The sequence below is a fragment of the Cygnus atratus genome, chromosome 10 (assembly GCF_013377495.2).
Source record: "Cygnus atratus isolate AKBS03 ecotype Queensland, Australia chromosome 10, CAtr_DNAZoo_HiC_assembly, whole genome shotgun sequence".
Taxonomy (NCBI): Eukaryota; Metazoa; Chordata; class Aves; order Anseriformes; family Anatidae; genus Cygnus; species Cygnus atratus.
The window spans coordinates 16040057-16055887 of record NC_066371.1 but is presented as its reverse complement, the minus strand read 5'-3'; the positions used below and the strand labels follow the sequence as shown (position 1 = coordinate 16055887).

The window sequence follows — 15831 nt, the reverse complement described above, 5'->3', positions numbered from 1 at the left end:
TGAGGTGGGAGGAAGCTCCAGGCACCTGTACTTCTGGTAAGTCACGTAAATGACTTATTTAAAGCTGTGTAACGTGTAGCAGGGCAAGCAAGACAACTGGACAGTGCACATTTGGGCTCCCTCACCACTATAGCTCCTTCTGTCTTCTGGTCAGCCACAGCCTCTGGTGCCCACAGGCTGCCACAGCCCACACCTTCTCCCGGGATGTGCTGCCACAATGCCATGCTTGTGCCTGAACTTCAGGCCTACCTCTTCAAGAGTCCTAGGCTCTCAGTCCTCACCATCACCTTCCAACCGTGCCCCAAAGCTCTCTAAGGCTCAAGGCCCTGTGAGAGGACAGGCCACGCAGCGCATCCTGCCGCAGCTCTGGCCAGGTGCTCGCAGCCAGGTCGAGCCACGCCAGCCCAAAACCAAGGAGGAAAGCTCAAGTTGCCTTCAAGATCTGCATAAGAAACCTGCCTCTGGATACAGGCAAGGAGGAGAGCTGTATACAAATACAAGGCTTTTATGGAAGACACACAGCCCTGACCTTTGCAGCCTTCTAACACCATCAAAAATCTTTTGTTGGCGGATGAAAGAGCGGCACTAATTCAATGGCCGGGTCCCAACACATCCAAAAACCGTGGTGGCTTCTCACCCAGGTTTAATGAGAGCAGCCACAGCTTAGCAGTAATGACTGAAATACCTACTGGCCCATGACAAATGTGAGCAGAAGAGCTTCCAGCATAGACAGTGACAACAGAGGCAGCCCCAGCCCCGTACATAATGATGCGATCTGGGGAAAAGAACCTTGCCCGCTCGCTCCTTTTCTCACCTCATACCACCTGGAAATGAAGGGAACCAGTTCCTTCAGTGGCTCAGCACCTATGCAACTCAGCTGATGACTCCCCAGAAAACAGCATTTTTACTTTTTTTTTTTTTTAATCTTTCGTTAGGTTTGAATGCACTCAGCTGAATGAATCACTGGGGAGATGCAGCTTTGCTGTGCCACAGCAGAGGGTGGGAGGGGACGACAGGGACCCAGAGCCTCCGGCTCCATCTGTAGATCATGCGTGGGATGGATCTGAAAATATCACAGGTAAGCAGTGATGGTTCCAAGAGAAACCAGAAGTTTGAGGGGACTGCAGATAGGGACAGAAGCCTCTCCTGCTCCTCCACTCACTGGCGACTCTGTCCCTGGGGGACTGCCCCTGGCAGAGGCAAGGGGCTCCTGGTGATGCCGTTTGTCCCGAGCATCATGTGTGATGCCACCATGGAACTGGGGTCTCTGCCAGGAAGCAGTGCTGCTGGCACGTCCCTCTGCTCCCACCTGAGGTCTCAGGGTCCCCATGCACGCAGATGTGTCACCCAGCCCTGCCACTAGCACAGGGCTCAGCCTGGGCGATGCTCTCCACTAAGCCATGACAGTTTGAGCTAATACTTGCGGAGAAGTCCCCTTTAGTGGAATTTAGTCCGTGCCCCCCTGGCAGTACAAATGACCTAGTTAGTGAAAACACGTGTCCTGTTTGAGGAAGGACACATTATTTAGGGTTTTTCCCCAGCCCCCAAGCGGTTATGTGGTTTTGCAATGAAACTGTCAATGCACGCAGCCCACCTCTGTGAGGAAGCCCAGCTCCGTGACACTGTGACCAAGCTTCAGCAGCCTGCAGTGACAATGCAACTGTTAGCAGAAAACATATTCTTCTAGCACTGTTTTGCTGCAAAACTCCATCCTTCCTCCGAAAACCAGGCCACAACAGCCTGTGCCTTCTTCTCCTCCCCCTTGGCGTGACTCACACTTTGAAGCCAGGGAGGAAGGCTCTGCCCAGGCTGCAGGGTACCGCCCGTGGCTGCCCAGCCTTCAACGCAGGCTCCTCTGAATATCAGCGGACCCAGGCTCAAACGTCCTCATTAGCTTTCACAGAACTTCCAACAGCAGTTTGCAGTCAAGGTCCTAATTCGTAAAGCAATTAATGGATCAAGCCTTGCTACTTCAAAGAATGAGCTCTGCTATTTGTGTACGAATCTTGAAGCTCGGGACAAGCTCATGCGAGCTGCAGGCAAAACACTTCCACTCAGAGGACAAAACCACAGAGCAATTTTCTAAGAAGATAAGCAAACCTAAAGCCTGACAGTATTAAAAGATCTTACAATGTTCCCCCCCCCTTTATTTTTCCAGAAAGTTTAACAACATTCACAGCTCAAGTGTTACATTTATTCCTCAACTCTTAAAAAATAATTTTGCATCAGCCAACTCATCTATTCTAAGCCAGATTCTCGTTCTAGATATCCAAGACCACTGCCAGGGAGAGGCTACCTGTCTCTCAGCCACCTTTCCATGGTACCTGCGGAGAGCACCACGTCAGCAGCTACAACCCAAGCCCAAAGTAATGCTCTGTGCCACAACGGGGTGTCCAGGGGAGCATGCTACGGCCATTTCATCCACGTGTGCGTTTTCTGAAATTTGTCCTGGAAACTCATCCTTACCCAAGAGCACACCGAGACTGGGCTTCAGCCCTTTGCAAGGGACTACACAAAGCCTGGACACCTTTTCTCACCAAAATCTTCAGGATAGGGAAGAAGCAGTGCTTTACTGGGACCCAGTCTAGTTCTGCTCACATTATGCCTAATAAAAACATACCATGCTCCATACCAAGCAGTCTTCAACTCATTTTCATAGAGCACTATTGCTGCAGGTCTCATCCCAGCATCCAAAGTAACACCAATTTCCACACAGCTCCGTTTCAAAGCATTTTGTGCTGGGAAGATTGCTGCTGTTCCCATTCTCACCACACAAACCTCTTTGAGATTCGACCTTTTAGAACAAAACTGGTAGGAAGGAGCAGAGCATTTCTGCCGAAAAGGGAGTTGCGTGAAAGGGGTGCTGCTCCACGCCCCTGCGTCCAGAGCTTTGGGAAGGGGAGAACATCGCTGCCTGTAATTGAAACTGCAGGGAGGAGTTAGGGACATAGGAGTGTGGGACTGGATGGCCCTCAGCCCACCTCGGCCTCCTCCTCCTCCTCTCCTCGCACTCCACCCCAGCAGGCTGCACAGCACCCAGCTGCTCGCGTCTGAACAGCGCCGTGCACAGCCTGTTCCCTCACACCATACGCAGACACCACAGAACAGGGGATCTGGAGAGGGCAGCAAACTCCCACGGGCCAGCGTGTGCCCTCAGCTGGCTTGAAACCCTCTTGTTGGGTCCCAGACCACTTCCCTCGTGCCCTCACCATCTGGGGCAGGACATCCACTGTCAAGCTCCGCCTGGCCGAGACATCCACCTGCAGCACCAGGAGGAGGACACTCCTTGGTGAGCGGCTTTTGTTTCCTTACCCTGGCCCCTGACTCCTTGAACACCTACAGGGAGCGGAAAGCATTGCCGGGGGTGCCCCGAGCAGCGACCACCCCTCGCTCTGCTCCTCACGTGAGATCGGTATAAAATCTGTACGTTTTTGTGAAATCCTCGCTGCAGACCGGTGAAGATTTACCAGGGGATCCAGAGCCTGTTTGCAGCAAGTCCCTCCCACCCTCACAAACCAAACCGGCCCAGTCCTGGCACTGACACGATGCCGGCTGCAGCCTCCCACATTCCCTGGGCTTTTCTCCCAGCAGCCCTCCCCTCACGATTTTCAGGGCTCTTTTCCCATGGAGCCTTCTCCCTTGCCTCCATGTGACCATCTGCACCCAACTTTTGGGACTGCCATCCCCACCGCCCTCCAGTGCCTCCTGCCTCACGGTGCCTTGTCTCCTCACCACTTCAGGTCACGGGAAGCACACAAAGAACACGGGACATTGCTATACACCCGGCACTGCTTTCACTGTGAGGAGATCTGAGCTTTGCATGCACCTCTGGCATTTGCTTCTGCCCCCAGGAGGCTGCTCGCAGGCTGGGGCTTCATACAGCAGGGACCAGCCTCTAATGGAAAACGCATTGTATTTTCCCCATTTTAAGTGATAAGAGAGCGATGAAAGCCCTGCGAGCCCCCTTACCTCCACCAGATGAGGCGTCGGGTTGAAGCCACACATGTTGCACACCTGCTGCCGACAGGTCGTGCAGGCGTTGTAGTTGGGGGGCTCGCCAGAGCCCACGTTGATCTCCGCCTTGCAGAGGGGGCACAAGACCCTGGGTTTCGGCACTTCCTTTGGCTTAACGCCCGGCTCCGGTTTGCCTGCTTTGGCAGCCGGCGCAGCCCCAGCCCGGCTCTGCGCCCCCAGGGCTTTGGGACCAGCTTCCTTGCTGGCGTCACTGAAGACGATTTTTGGAGGCACTTTGCCAGAAGACTGCTGACTTGGAGCGGGGGCCTCTGGCTGAACAGACATGAGCGTGCTCGCCTGGGTCAGGAGGGAAGCTCCGAAGCCGAAGAGCTTCCCCGTGAGCCCCTCCTGGGGTTGTTCAGGAGCCCCAGCACCAGGGGCAGGGGGTTTGGGGTCTCCCACTGCCTTTCTCTGCTCAGAGGAGGAAGGTTTTGCTTGATGGTGCTGCTGGGAGGACCTTGCCGCTTCCTGAGGAGCGGCGGCTTTTGGCTGGCCATGCTGCTCCTTCTGTGGTGCAGCCGTCTGTGGTTTCTGGGTCTCAGGCAGTGGGACAGCGGCGGTGGCACCAGGACGGGCGCTTGTCTGGGTGGGTGCCGGGGTCTTCTCCTGGCCCGCCGGGAGCTTGGCTGGGGAGTGGGATGGAGACGGCGAGGGGGAGTGCAGCTGCTGCTGGCTTTTGGAGCGTGGGGCAGTGGTCATGTCCATCCCCAACGCCCTCTGCATCTGGCAGTTCAGGCACAACCATTCCTTCACCTGTGGGGCAAGAAGAGGACACAGGGCGGTGAGCGACCGTCAGCAAGCAGGGCGCAGCCAGCACGTGCACCACCAGGTCATGGCTAACGACCTCTGTAAGCAAAATCCTATGTAACTAAGTCATCACCCTCCCCCCCCAAAAAAAAAAAAAAAAAAACAAACAAGCAAACATTTCAGGACTGTGTTCTTCGCAGAAGTGTCTTGCAGTCACGGGGAACAGACCCCATCTGTCACAGGTACCTACAGCATAACAGGCATGTGCTGAAGCAGGCTTTAATTAGCTTTGTTTTGCTTCCAAGGCTTCTGCTGCAAAGCTCTTGCTAGCTATAAGGCTTTCGTCCCCCCAGCTCCCTCCTGGTGGAAGAGGGCTCTTGATGAGGATGCAGAAGCTGGAGGGAGAAGGTCCTGGAGGCCCACTTCTTCTCTTGGTTGGGGCCTCCCTAACCCCATGAAACCTCCTCCCAAGCCTGCGCCCTTCAAGGCAAGCGAATGGCATCTACAAGCAGTCCAGAAAACAGCCAGGGCCACCTCTGGGGTGAGCACAGGACCTGCAGAAGGTCCAGGGATACCAGGGGCAGAAGGAGCAGCTTCTCCACAATGCATCAGCTCCTCTGGGTGGGCACAACACCAGCGTGGGAGTGAGAGGCTAATTCCTACTCTTACAAGGACAAATCAGAGGATGCAAATGAAAAACGTAGTGCTCCCTGGCTAAGTGGAGATAAATGAAAGACTTCCCCCCTTGAGAGACGTTCCCTGTGACACACTAATGTCTGAATTAAGTTAATTAGAGAGGCCGTATGAAAGCTGCGAGCCTTCTAATATGAGGAATCCCTGGGTTGCTCTGCAGCTATGCAAATATTAACGTATAGCACAGGATAACCAGGTCTGCTTGCAGAAGATTTCCCCAAGAAAAGCAAAGCATGGGGCCAAAAAGAACCAGAGCGTTCTCCAACTGTGCTCCATCTTCTGTCCCTGGGTCTCCAAAGCTCCTTCCCACACCCTATAGAACCGGTCACACACCAGCTCCAAGCTCTTCTCACTCTGCCATGCCCACTGCTTGCTGAGCTCCCGTGCCCCAAACCTCGTTACTTCTGCTCACCCTGTCCATCCTCCAGAGCCTCAGCAGTGTGACCATGTGCAACGGGTGCTGCCTGCTGCCCAAACCACCACCGACGTGAGTCACCCCAACCGCATCCTCCCCAATTAGCTACATCGCAAGGGGCTATTAGAGCCACTGATATTTATTAGACTTTTTAACTTCTTACGGTTTTGCGATCACTGTTCTGAGCCACAAACTGAAGATGTGCAGAACTCCTTACATTATTTTTGCGTTCTTGTCCCTCGGCGTTTTTCCCCGCTGCGCTATTTCAGGAGAGTGGCTCCTGAACTCCCATCAGCTTTGCGTGCTATCCCCATCAGCTCCGATTAAGGGAGAACCAATCCTTTCTATTCAAGTTCTCTCTCCCCCACAAAGTTCCCAGCATCTAAGAAATGCAAATCTTCCCTCTCTGCGTAATCATCTTATCCACACTTTAAGACCCTAGGGCTAGGTAGAAAGTGGGGAAAGAGCAGATCTCCACCATGCAGAAGTGCTCCCTGACACCACGAGGTCCCCCCGTCTCCTGAAGGCCACGAAAGCAGAGTATGGGTCAGGGACAAGCCACCAGGACAGTCCTGAGCTCAGAGGCATGGGAACAATGGGATAATTGAAGCCTTTTCCACTTAAACCTGGTTCATGTGCATGCCTACAAGCTCACTTGCATGTGTACATGCATACAATCAATGGTGCTTTGCAACCAAGACAGGAAAAAAAAGTGTTCCAATCAGACAGAAGTGACCAGATAGTTACCAGTGTTTCAGCGAGCACATGCTGAGGAATACCGAGGAGAAAACTTGAGGGGATACAGCGGTGTGGTGGGCTCCCCGTGTGAATGTCTGAGATGTGACTTCAGGTGGGGCTACTGCACTGCCTGGCCAGCCTCTCCGCGATGTGTGGCCTACACGGATCAAAGACAACTGAAAGGATCCTGGAAGAGTGAAGGTTGCTAACCCAACCCCTGAAAGTCTTGATTTGGCGGAGTACTTGCTGATTAAGACTCAAACATATGAAATGATGGATGACTCAGCTGGCTTGCATCACCTTCCTTTGCATGCTCCCCTTCTTGCCTGCCGACCAACCACGGAGGGGTGGAAGACGCACAGGAAACACGACAGAAACAGAGGCAGGAATATGGAAAGAAGTTTTCCTACTACTTCTACATTAGTGCCAACAGTCTGGGTAAGCAGCAAAACGAAACACCCATCAAGGAGAAGAGGAAAACCTAAAAAGATCAAAAACTCAAGGTCCAGCTCCCATCGCTGGAATGCTGAAGTCACCATTACGCTCTGAAATACCAAGAAGCAAAGTTATGCTTCCGTGAACAGCCTTGGACTGGCTGTGCAGAGCATGCTAGTCTCCTTCACCTGAGGAAATTTGACTGCAGAAATACTGAAAAATTCAAAGAAAATTGGAGTGCAAAATGATGATTCTGAAACAGAACCAATCCCTCAATAGGGAGTGAACGAGGCTGGCTAGAAGGGAAGGCAACTGCTGTGCAAAAAAAAAAAAAAAAGGCACAATTGGAAATATAAAATCAACAATTATCAGAGCTCAGCACACCAGTATCAACTGATGGAAACAAGAAGCTGTGAAGTACGTAAACTGTATGAAAACACGGGAACTTCATGAAAAAGTCTGTTGGGGAGCAGCAGGAAAGATTTATCACGTGCATCATGGACAGAGGCTACCCAAGGAAGGACACAGGTCCCTTACTGGATGCAGAAGGTAATGCTGCTCATGAGAAAGATATGGTGGAAGTACGATAATTACTGCTGGTAAACATTTGGAAAGAAGCAGGATAATACTCATCTCAAGGATGAAGCATTTCCAACTTATTAGCAATTGAGACGAACATTCAACAACATCTACCAGCGCTAAGGATATTTAAATTTGGCAGATCTGAATAATTTTGCATCCAGAAGATCTGAGAGAGCTAAGAAAACTGCTGCATGCTGATGTTAAAGTGCACTGAGGGAATTTTAGAAGACTGCATGTCTTCTGCTTAAATACCAAGCCAGCAAGGGTATGACCTGAACAGGCCAGCCAGCCATCTAAGACAGAAAGATGACACTGGAGTCATGCAGCAGAGAACTGAAGGGCAAGCATATATGCCAGTCAATGTGGTTTTAGGGAAAATAGGTCATGGAAAGCAAACCTGATTTTATTCTCTGCTAAGAATGCAGATTTGGTATTAGTAATGAATGGAAGCAATTAAATGATGTCCAAAAGGTGTTTTAACCTCATAATAAGTGACATGCTGACAAAAAAAAAAAAAAAAGCCCTATAAAATACTGAATATGCTAAATACATTTCAGAGTAGTTACCTGGCAGACCTGGAGGACAACAAGGGCTTACTACTGCTTAGGTACCTCTCTAGTAGGGTCCTGATCTCACTGTGGCAATATCACCACATCACAGAGTTCATATAAATATGGATGCAGCCGAGTCTCTGCTTCCTGCAAACCCGAGCTGGCTCCATGCGGTGGCATGAAGCTGGAGGTGGGAATATGGAGGTGGCTCAGCCTCTGCTTCCAGCACCAAGGGAGCCGTTCCAGAACCGTGAATAGTTCAACACCGACATTTAAAAAACATTAGTACAACTCTGCAAAAGATATAGACCGGATCTGTAAAAGCAATTTTAGGAGAAAATGTCTGAAATGAGAGAATTAAAGAGGTTGATCTTTTTAGTTTATCAAAGAGAAGATTAAGAAGTGACTTGATTACGACAGAGCTGCACATTCAGAGGAAACAATATCAGGTACTAAAAGGTTCTTAATTAGGCATAAAAAGGCATAAAAAGAACTAATGACTGGAAATGGAAGCCAAATATATTAAGCATCATTTTTAACAGCAGATGTTTCTAGCCATTAAAGCAAATTATACACATGCTGTTGGGCTCGGTACAAGGCTCATGGAGGTAAAACTTACAAGGCCTTTCATCTCTAGGGGATTTAGTGCCCAAACTCATCTCGCCAGCTTTGAAAGTTTGAACCACCCAGTGCAACGGGATGCACAGAGGGCCAAATCCTGACCTTCCGCAGGTGAGCTCGGTACAGGAGAGTGGTGCTTTGCAGAGGTACACAGGGAGGGCCAACGTGCAGCCCTATGTACTGCAGTTCACCAGTCCCTCTAGAACAACACCCAGGAAGCTGCCCAATTAAAAGCAACTTGATATGAAACGATGACGGAGACGGCTTGTTGAGCTCGCGGGACTTCCGCCGTTATTCTACCACCACCTCTTTTAGGCAGTTATGTGGAGACAGCCTGCCCCCTGGATCTGTTAGCAGGAGAGGATGGCGATGCGCAGGTTGTTTGGATCTCCTGAGGTAAGACAACACGGCTGTGAAGGCCTCCTAAGCACAGTGCTCGGCCTTCGCAGTAGGCAAGAGCTTTAAAGTGAGCTGCAAACAGAAAGGCTTCAAGCAAACGCCCATGATCTCTTTGAGCCAAAATTTAGGATCATAATGAAGAATAATTCCATCTTTACCACAGATTGGCTATTCGGGACCGTTTGGAGGTGATGCAGAAGGCTGTCCTACTGGACAAGCAGATGAGGACAGGACAGCATTAGATGACTATTTGAGATTTGGGAGACTTGGTGGCTCCTGACCAGCTCTGCCCATTTACACCTCCCTGCAGCCACAGCTCTCCATACAGGAGGCCATTGGGCATGTCAGGAGCACAGTTACTTGTCTGAAAGGGTTATTTTAGGCTGGCACCAGGAGCTTCCACGTGATCTCGAGTAAGAGGTCCCATGCCGGTTGGCCACTTTGAACAGGATAGGGAGAGACACAGCCTGCCCTCCTTTCCTGGCATGAGAAAACTGGGTGCACAGCCAGCTGAAAAACAGGACAAGTTCATTGTCAAGCAAAGGAAAGGAATGTGGGTTTGCTCCAAGTTGTCCAAAACATGTATTTAACATTCTACAAATTTGGAAATCCTGGAAAAACGCATTTGGGAACCACGAGACAGCAAGCCTCTGGAAGGAGCTTTCCAACTCCAGGCCTCCTGGAGCCCCAGCTCACAAAGCCGACCCCCAGCAGATGCGCCCGAAGACCACGGTCCCATCTCCCTCGCCACCCTTCCTGGGCACCGGAACCTCCAGAGCCAGGGTGGTATAAAAATAGCCAAAGCTGTAATTTGGTAACGAAGGTACTGTGTTAATCGTCCTGAGGGGAGGCTCAGTGCCAGGGATCACTGACTGGGTGAAGAAGGGGTTCATCAATGGGTGCTACTGGCTGTCCCGGAGGAACACTGCAGCATCCCAGCCTCTTCCTGGAGCTGAAGAGCTGCCAGGGACATGCCTTGAGTGTCCTCACACGCCTTCAGCTCATCAGCTTAGCCTGCAGCTGAAGAACCACCATCTAAAGAAATCAGCGAGTCAGCGAAACGTCCCTTCCTTGCAATGCCTCCCGGATCAGCTCTGGAGGAGCTCTCCGGGGGCACGTCTTACATTTTGTAGCATCGCACCAAAATCTGCCAGAGCTATGCGCCGTGCAATTAAAGGAACAGCCTGATCCAAGTGAACAGGCAACACTACACAACAGCCTCCAGCTAGGGGGGGGAGCAGCAAGCTACGGCGGGGGGCTGGGGGTGCTGCAGGGCAGGCAGAAGGTGGGAATTGCAGGGGGAGAGCAGGGAAAGCTCAGCAAAGCCTGGAAGAGCTCCTGACAAGCGATAAAAGCTAATGGTACCACACAGAGAAGGCTTCCTGCACCATCTCAGGCTGGCTGGGGGAGAGCACAACAAATACAAATATATACATTGTTCTGAAGATTTTGCCCATTTCTCCTGTAGCAGCACAGGGACAGCTTACCCCAGAGCTTACCTATTCACAGCAGGGCAAGCAGCTCTCGCTGTTTGGATCGGTGCACAACCTGCACACAAGTGAGACAAGAGCCCTGCAAAACACCCCCTGGGAGGCTGTAACGTGGAGCACCAGCCAGGGTCCCACCTAGGGGAGCAGGCACGAAGGAGAAGAGACAGCAGCGGGGGACAAGGTCTCTGCAGGGTCCCCTGCAGCATGGCTGGAGCCGATGGCTGTCGCAGCGTGGCCTCAAGATGGGCCAAAACGCATGCCAGCTCCACGCCAGTACACACAGGGATGTGGGCTGAAGTTTCCTGGTCAAGATGTAAAGCATGCTTGCACAAGGACGCAGCGCTCCGGAAGGACTGTGCAATTAGGGGTGTTCAGGCACTTAACTGGCAAGGGGATCGGTCAGCGAGGCACTTCTGAAAACAGCCACCTTATGCTCAGCTTTCTCTTCAAAGATATCAAAACAAATAAAATCCACTCCTCGGCACTTCTGTCCAGAAGGGGAAGCCACAGAAGCCCTCGGTAATCATTGTGCTAGCGCTTGCCAGGAAATAATCAACCCGTGCTGGTGAGCAGGAACAAACCCCCAAAACTCATCTCCTTCACTGCAAACAACAGATGGGAAATTGCATTTGTCCAGAGAACCAAGCTGCAGAATAAGACAGCGCCATTTCACCCTATTAGTCATTTATTAACCAATTTTCCCCTAAGAAAGCCTCTTTCTCTAGTTAGCACCCCCCAAACTAACTGAGAGCGAGTCTTCTCCCGCTGCTTTCAAAACGACCAGGAACCACAAACGGGTGCCATCTCTTCTGCGTACAGCAGAGGAAAAGGCAGCAGAATGCACACAATGTGCTCCTGCTAGGAGATTGCTGCCGGGATACAGGCAGGGCAGGAAAAAGGCTGCTGGAGACGCCTTGCATGTGTGCATCACAGCGCACCCCTCTGTCCCTGGGGCGGCTGCCCCTGCCACCCCCTGCCTGTGCACAACAGGATCTGCATGCCCTCCTTCCCCACACCACACAAAGATTAAGCAAACATAAATTAAAAAAAAATAAATAAAAAACATCACCGAACAGCTTTGCAACTAACCTCGGCCTGCCGTTACAGGCAGGGTGGTGCTCCCCCTGCCAGGTCCCCATCGCCAGTGCGCTGAGGGAGCCGCTGCCTCCTGGGTGAAGGCAAGAAACCCATGCCCCGTGAGGGGTTAACGGGTGGCAGAGCCCTTTCTGTAGCCAGACCCTACACTCTGATCCTGCCGGGGTGCCCCCAGCCTCTCCTCCCTGGGCATGGGGCCCCCGTCACAGCACGATGCTGCCCAGCCCTGCACGCCTGCAGTGCCACGGCCCTGGGCAAAGGGACAAGTCCTTCCACTTCATTAGGGAATGTTTCTTGTGCGATTTGCTGCCTCACTAGCTCCTGTTTAGACAGCCTTTGTTCTGCTTCCGTGGGAGCACATGAAAGGTTCGGACGCACAGATGTGCTCGGAGGACGCTTTCCTCCACATGTGGTCACGGGGAGCTGCGCAGAGCTTTCCCCCAGGGTTTTACCTTGTGAGCTTGCAGCATGGACGTGCTTTAAGTGCAGCTCCAAGCCCCGCAGCTGCAGGGCCTCGACATGAGCCCTCACGCTCCTGGGAAGCCTAATGGATTGCTTTGCCTCGTTTTGCTGCTGCTCCGGTACCCTGCGGCGAGGCATCCCAACATCAGGAGCCTCTGAGACTTCTTTGACTTCTACAGAACTAAAATAGCAACCTAGGAAGAGCGAGGGGCCTGGTGTCAGTGCCCAGAGCACGGGTTTCCCTGGGCACGAAGGGGAAAGCTGGCAGCCGAGCCCAGCAGCAGCATGATTCCCCCCTGTTGCAACGCACAGGGGTTGCTCTCAATACGCAGCCTGAAAGCAGATTAACTTAAAAGCAGCCCGCTTTCCTGTCGGTAGTGCGGAATAAACCCTCATTCATTTGCTGCACGGCTCCACGTGGCTGCTCCGAGCAGGCCCTGTTGCAGCCTTGCCACGAGATTTTGGTTCCTCTGGGGATGCTCCTGAACAACCACAGCACCTGGAGGTCGCACCTGCAGTGCAGGGAACAAACCCAATGAGCCTGAGTACCTCAAGGTCCTTTTAGGCATCAAGTTTTGCCCCATCTACAGATGTCACACAATTGATTTTGTTGTTTTGCTCATTACAAACCACGTGGGACAGAATTTTTTTAAATGATACAGATAATCCTGGGTGCTGACATAAATAGTACAAAATATTTTCAGAGAGAGCCACAGAACAGCCATTTCTGCCTCCCATCCTCTCCAGACTGAAGCAGCCAAGTTATGCCTCGTTTGTCTCAGTCCAATGCACTTTTTTTTTTTTTGGAGAAAACCGACTGGAATGAACAGCTTGGGCAAGGGAACAAACTGGAGTGGACCAATGCAGCAAAGCAGAATGCATTCTGTCTTTTTATTGCTATGGATTAAATATGTAACGGATGCTCTTGCAGAATGTAAGGCCTGAAGACAGACAAGCCATTGCACAATCTTTTTACATACCTAAACAGAGTTAATTACTCAATTATTCCAGATAAACCTAAGTTCCCTGCCATGAATAATTCTCAATCTAGCCAGCCACAGGACTGGTGAGGCACAGATCTGTGGCCATAGCAAAGAAGATGCGAGCTGATGCAATGGCGCTGAGACACCCCAAAGCTACCATGACCTGACCTTCGTTAAGAAGTCCTGACCCAACCGTCACCCTGCAAGAGTTCCTCAGGGTAGGGGATGATTTGAGGTGAAAAGGTTCATCCCACAACTCAAATTTAAAAAAAAAAAAAAAGGCAACTCCTGTTATTAAGCACTGGCCAAAGGAGCAACAGCATGAGCTGCCCCCAGCTGAAATCACTCGCACTGAAAATCACCAAAATTGCCTGAAATCACTCACACAGCCTGTGCCATTGTTTGGATTTTCACGCTGCTCAGCAGATGCAGGTATCGAACAAATTAGCCACAGAGCAAGGCAGGACTGGGTCATGTCCCCTCCTGCCCCCGCTGCATGTCCCTGGGTGCCAAATTCGGTCCTTACACTTCCCAGCAGTCGTGGGTTTACCGGGTGGGCACTAGAAGGGGGAATATCGGGGCTTTAGCTTAACCATCCTGACTGTTAGCGAGCAGTCCCAACACGTTGACCTAAAACTTCCTTGCAGCTTAAGTCTGCTACTTGCTGTCCCTTTCCCCACAGGACAGAACTGCAGCCTGGGACTGGCGGTTCCCTACTGGGTGCATTTGTCTGGAGGAGCCATCCATGCACCAATGCCACGAGGCAGTGAGAGTCACCTCGCTGCAGAACGGGGCTCCTGGTGTCTCCAGGGCATCCCCTTAGGCACGCGTTAGCTCATGGCCACGTGTGCCTCCAGGTCCTGCTTCCAGTGGGAACAGCCTTTCTACAGTAGGGTTGCTATTCCCGTCCCAACGTACCCAGACACAGTGTGCTAGTGATCACCTGCTAAGTAAAAACCACACCATTTCTAACACGAAAATCTGCAAAGAATTAGAAGTGAACAGATACCTGTAAAGCCACGCCGCTGTTAATTGTATTTTCCTAGCTGTTATATACTCCTCTAAAAAGGGGGTGCTTAACTGCAAGCCCGTCTACAACAGCAACCACCCTTTCTTCAAGGAAAAAAAAATACTAACACATGCAAATGCAAAGCAAGATTAAAACTGGTCATTCAAATCAAGATTTTTTTTTTGCATGCCATGGAGGTCTAAATCAAAAGACCCCAAAAAGTTGCACAAACTCTTCATCAGAAAGCACCCTGCTATGTCCTACTAGCTTTGTTCTGCTCAGAGGACAGGCCAAGTCCTTGGTTACAGGACCAGAAACTTCTACAGAAGAGAAAAATGTAAAATAAAAATTGCTCGGTTAAAAAAATTATACCCTGTAAGCAAAACTTTCCTCTTTCTGGTCACTCTTCTCCCACTGCTTCAGGGTGGGTGCCCAGCAGAGCCAGCCTGGACCACGGACCTCAGCACCAGCACGTTGCGTCCTCTCGTTCGGGAGGAGAGCAGAGAGCTGCTCCAGCTGGAGATCCTGCAGAAGGCATGCAGGAGCTGAGAGGAACCAGCATCCAACAGAAGCTCAAATTAACTTGTCAGGCCAAGAGGAAAAAAAAAAAAAAAAAAAAAGCTTCCCTTACTTGCTGATTTCTGATGAAAACATCACACCCGTGACAGCTACCTCCAGACAGCTGTCCCATCTTCTGCCAGCGCAGTGCTGTAAAGGTGCGCAGGCTCAATGACCTAAATGTTTCCTACTCCAGCCCAAGAGCTCAGTGCAGCACCTTTGGGTGCTAAACATGCTCAGCGCCTCCATCAGCACTGCCACCATGGCCAGAACGGGCACGGGACTGGTGGATACCTTGTGCAAGCTGAGCACTGTGTCCGTTCCGACTAAACGGAGATAAAGAAGAGCAAACTGCATCAACCCAGCTGACTTCATCCCCCCTTTGATTTGCTCCAAGCTCCAAACGCCAACGAGGAACCGCTTCTGGAGAGAAACACCAAGTCTTGTCCCAGTACCACAGCTTCAAGCAGAGTTAGCTTGGGTTTAAGCGCCAGCTGTCGGGGCTCTGATTCGCAGCGTGCTTTTCAGACATGACGGCAACAGCAAGCACCGCTCTCTGCATCCTGCAGCGCTGCCCCACCGCCGTGCGCCCCAGCCTCCAGCCCGGTGGCACGGGAGCTGCGGGGACAGCAAGCGGCCGGACCCAGGCTGCAAACGAGGGATGGAGCAGTGAGGGGGAAGCAGCAGGATGGAGAGCATTTTGCACCCAAACCAACACCGCCTTCCATGTGCCCGCCTGTTCGGGCACCGTCGCCTCCCGGTGCTTTGTGCAGCGAGGAAGTGGCGGCAGAGCAGGAGGACACAGATGGTGGCTGGAGGAGGTGGGGGCTCCGAGTGATGGTGCTGGAGACCTTCCGAGGGCACCTCCTTCAAAACCATCGGATCCCAGGACTTGTCACTGGGGACGTGCTCCCAGCATCTGCACAGAGGGTCACTTCAACGCAACCCCAGCCTCAACTAGAATTTAACACCCAGGGTTACCTATGGAAAACAATACTTCAGAAGTGCCTGCAGATGTTTCCTCCTAATTCAATAGGAC

At 51.7% G+C, this 15831-nt stretch overlaps 1 protein-coding gene across 1 annotated transcript in view; it reads right to left on the bottom strand.

Moving 5' to 3' along the window:
* Positions 1-15831, bottom strand: part of BSN (bassoon presynaptic cytomatrix protein) — a 72842-nt gene that overhangs the window by 32269 nt on the left and 24742 nt on the right. The window contains exon 3 of the mRNA XM_035558257.1: positions 3970-4767. Within this exon, the coding sequence (XP_035414150.1) occupies positions 3970-4767 (798 nt within the window). The remainder of the gene's footprint in view (positions 1-3969; positions 4768-15831) is intronic.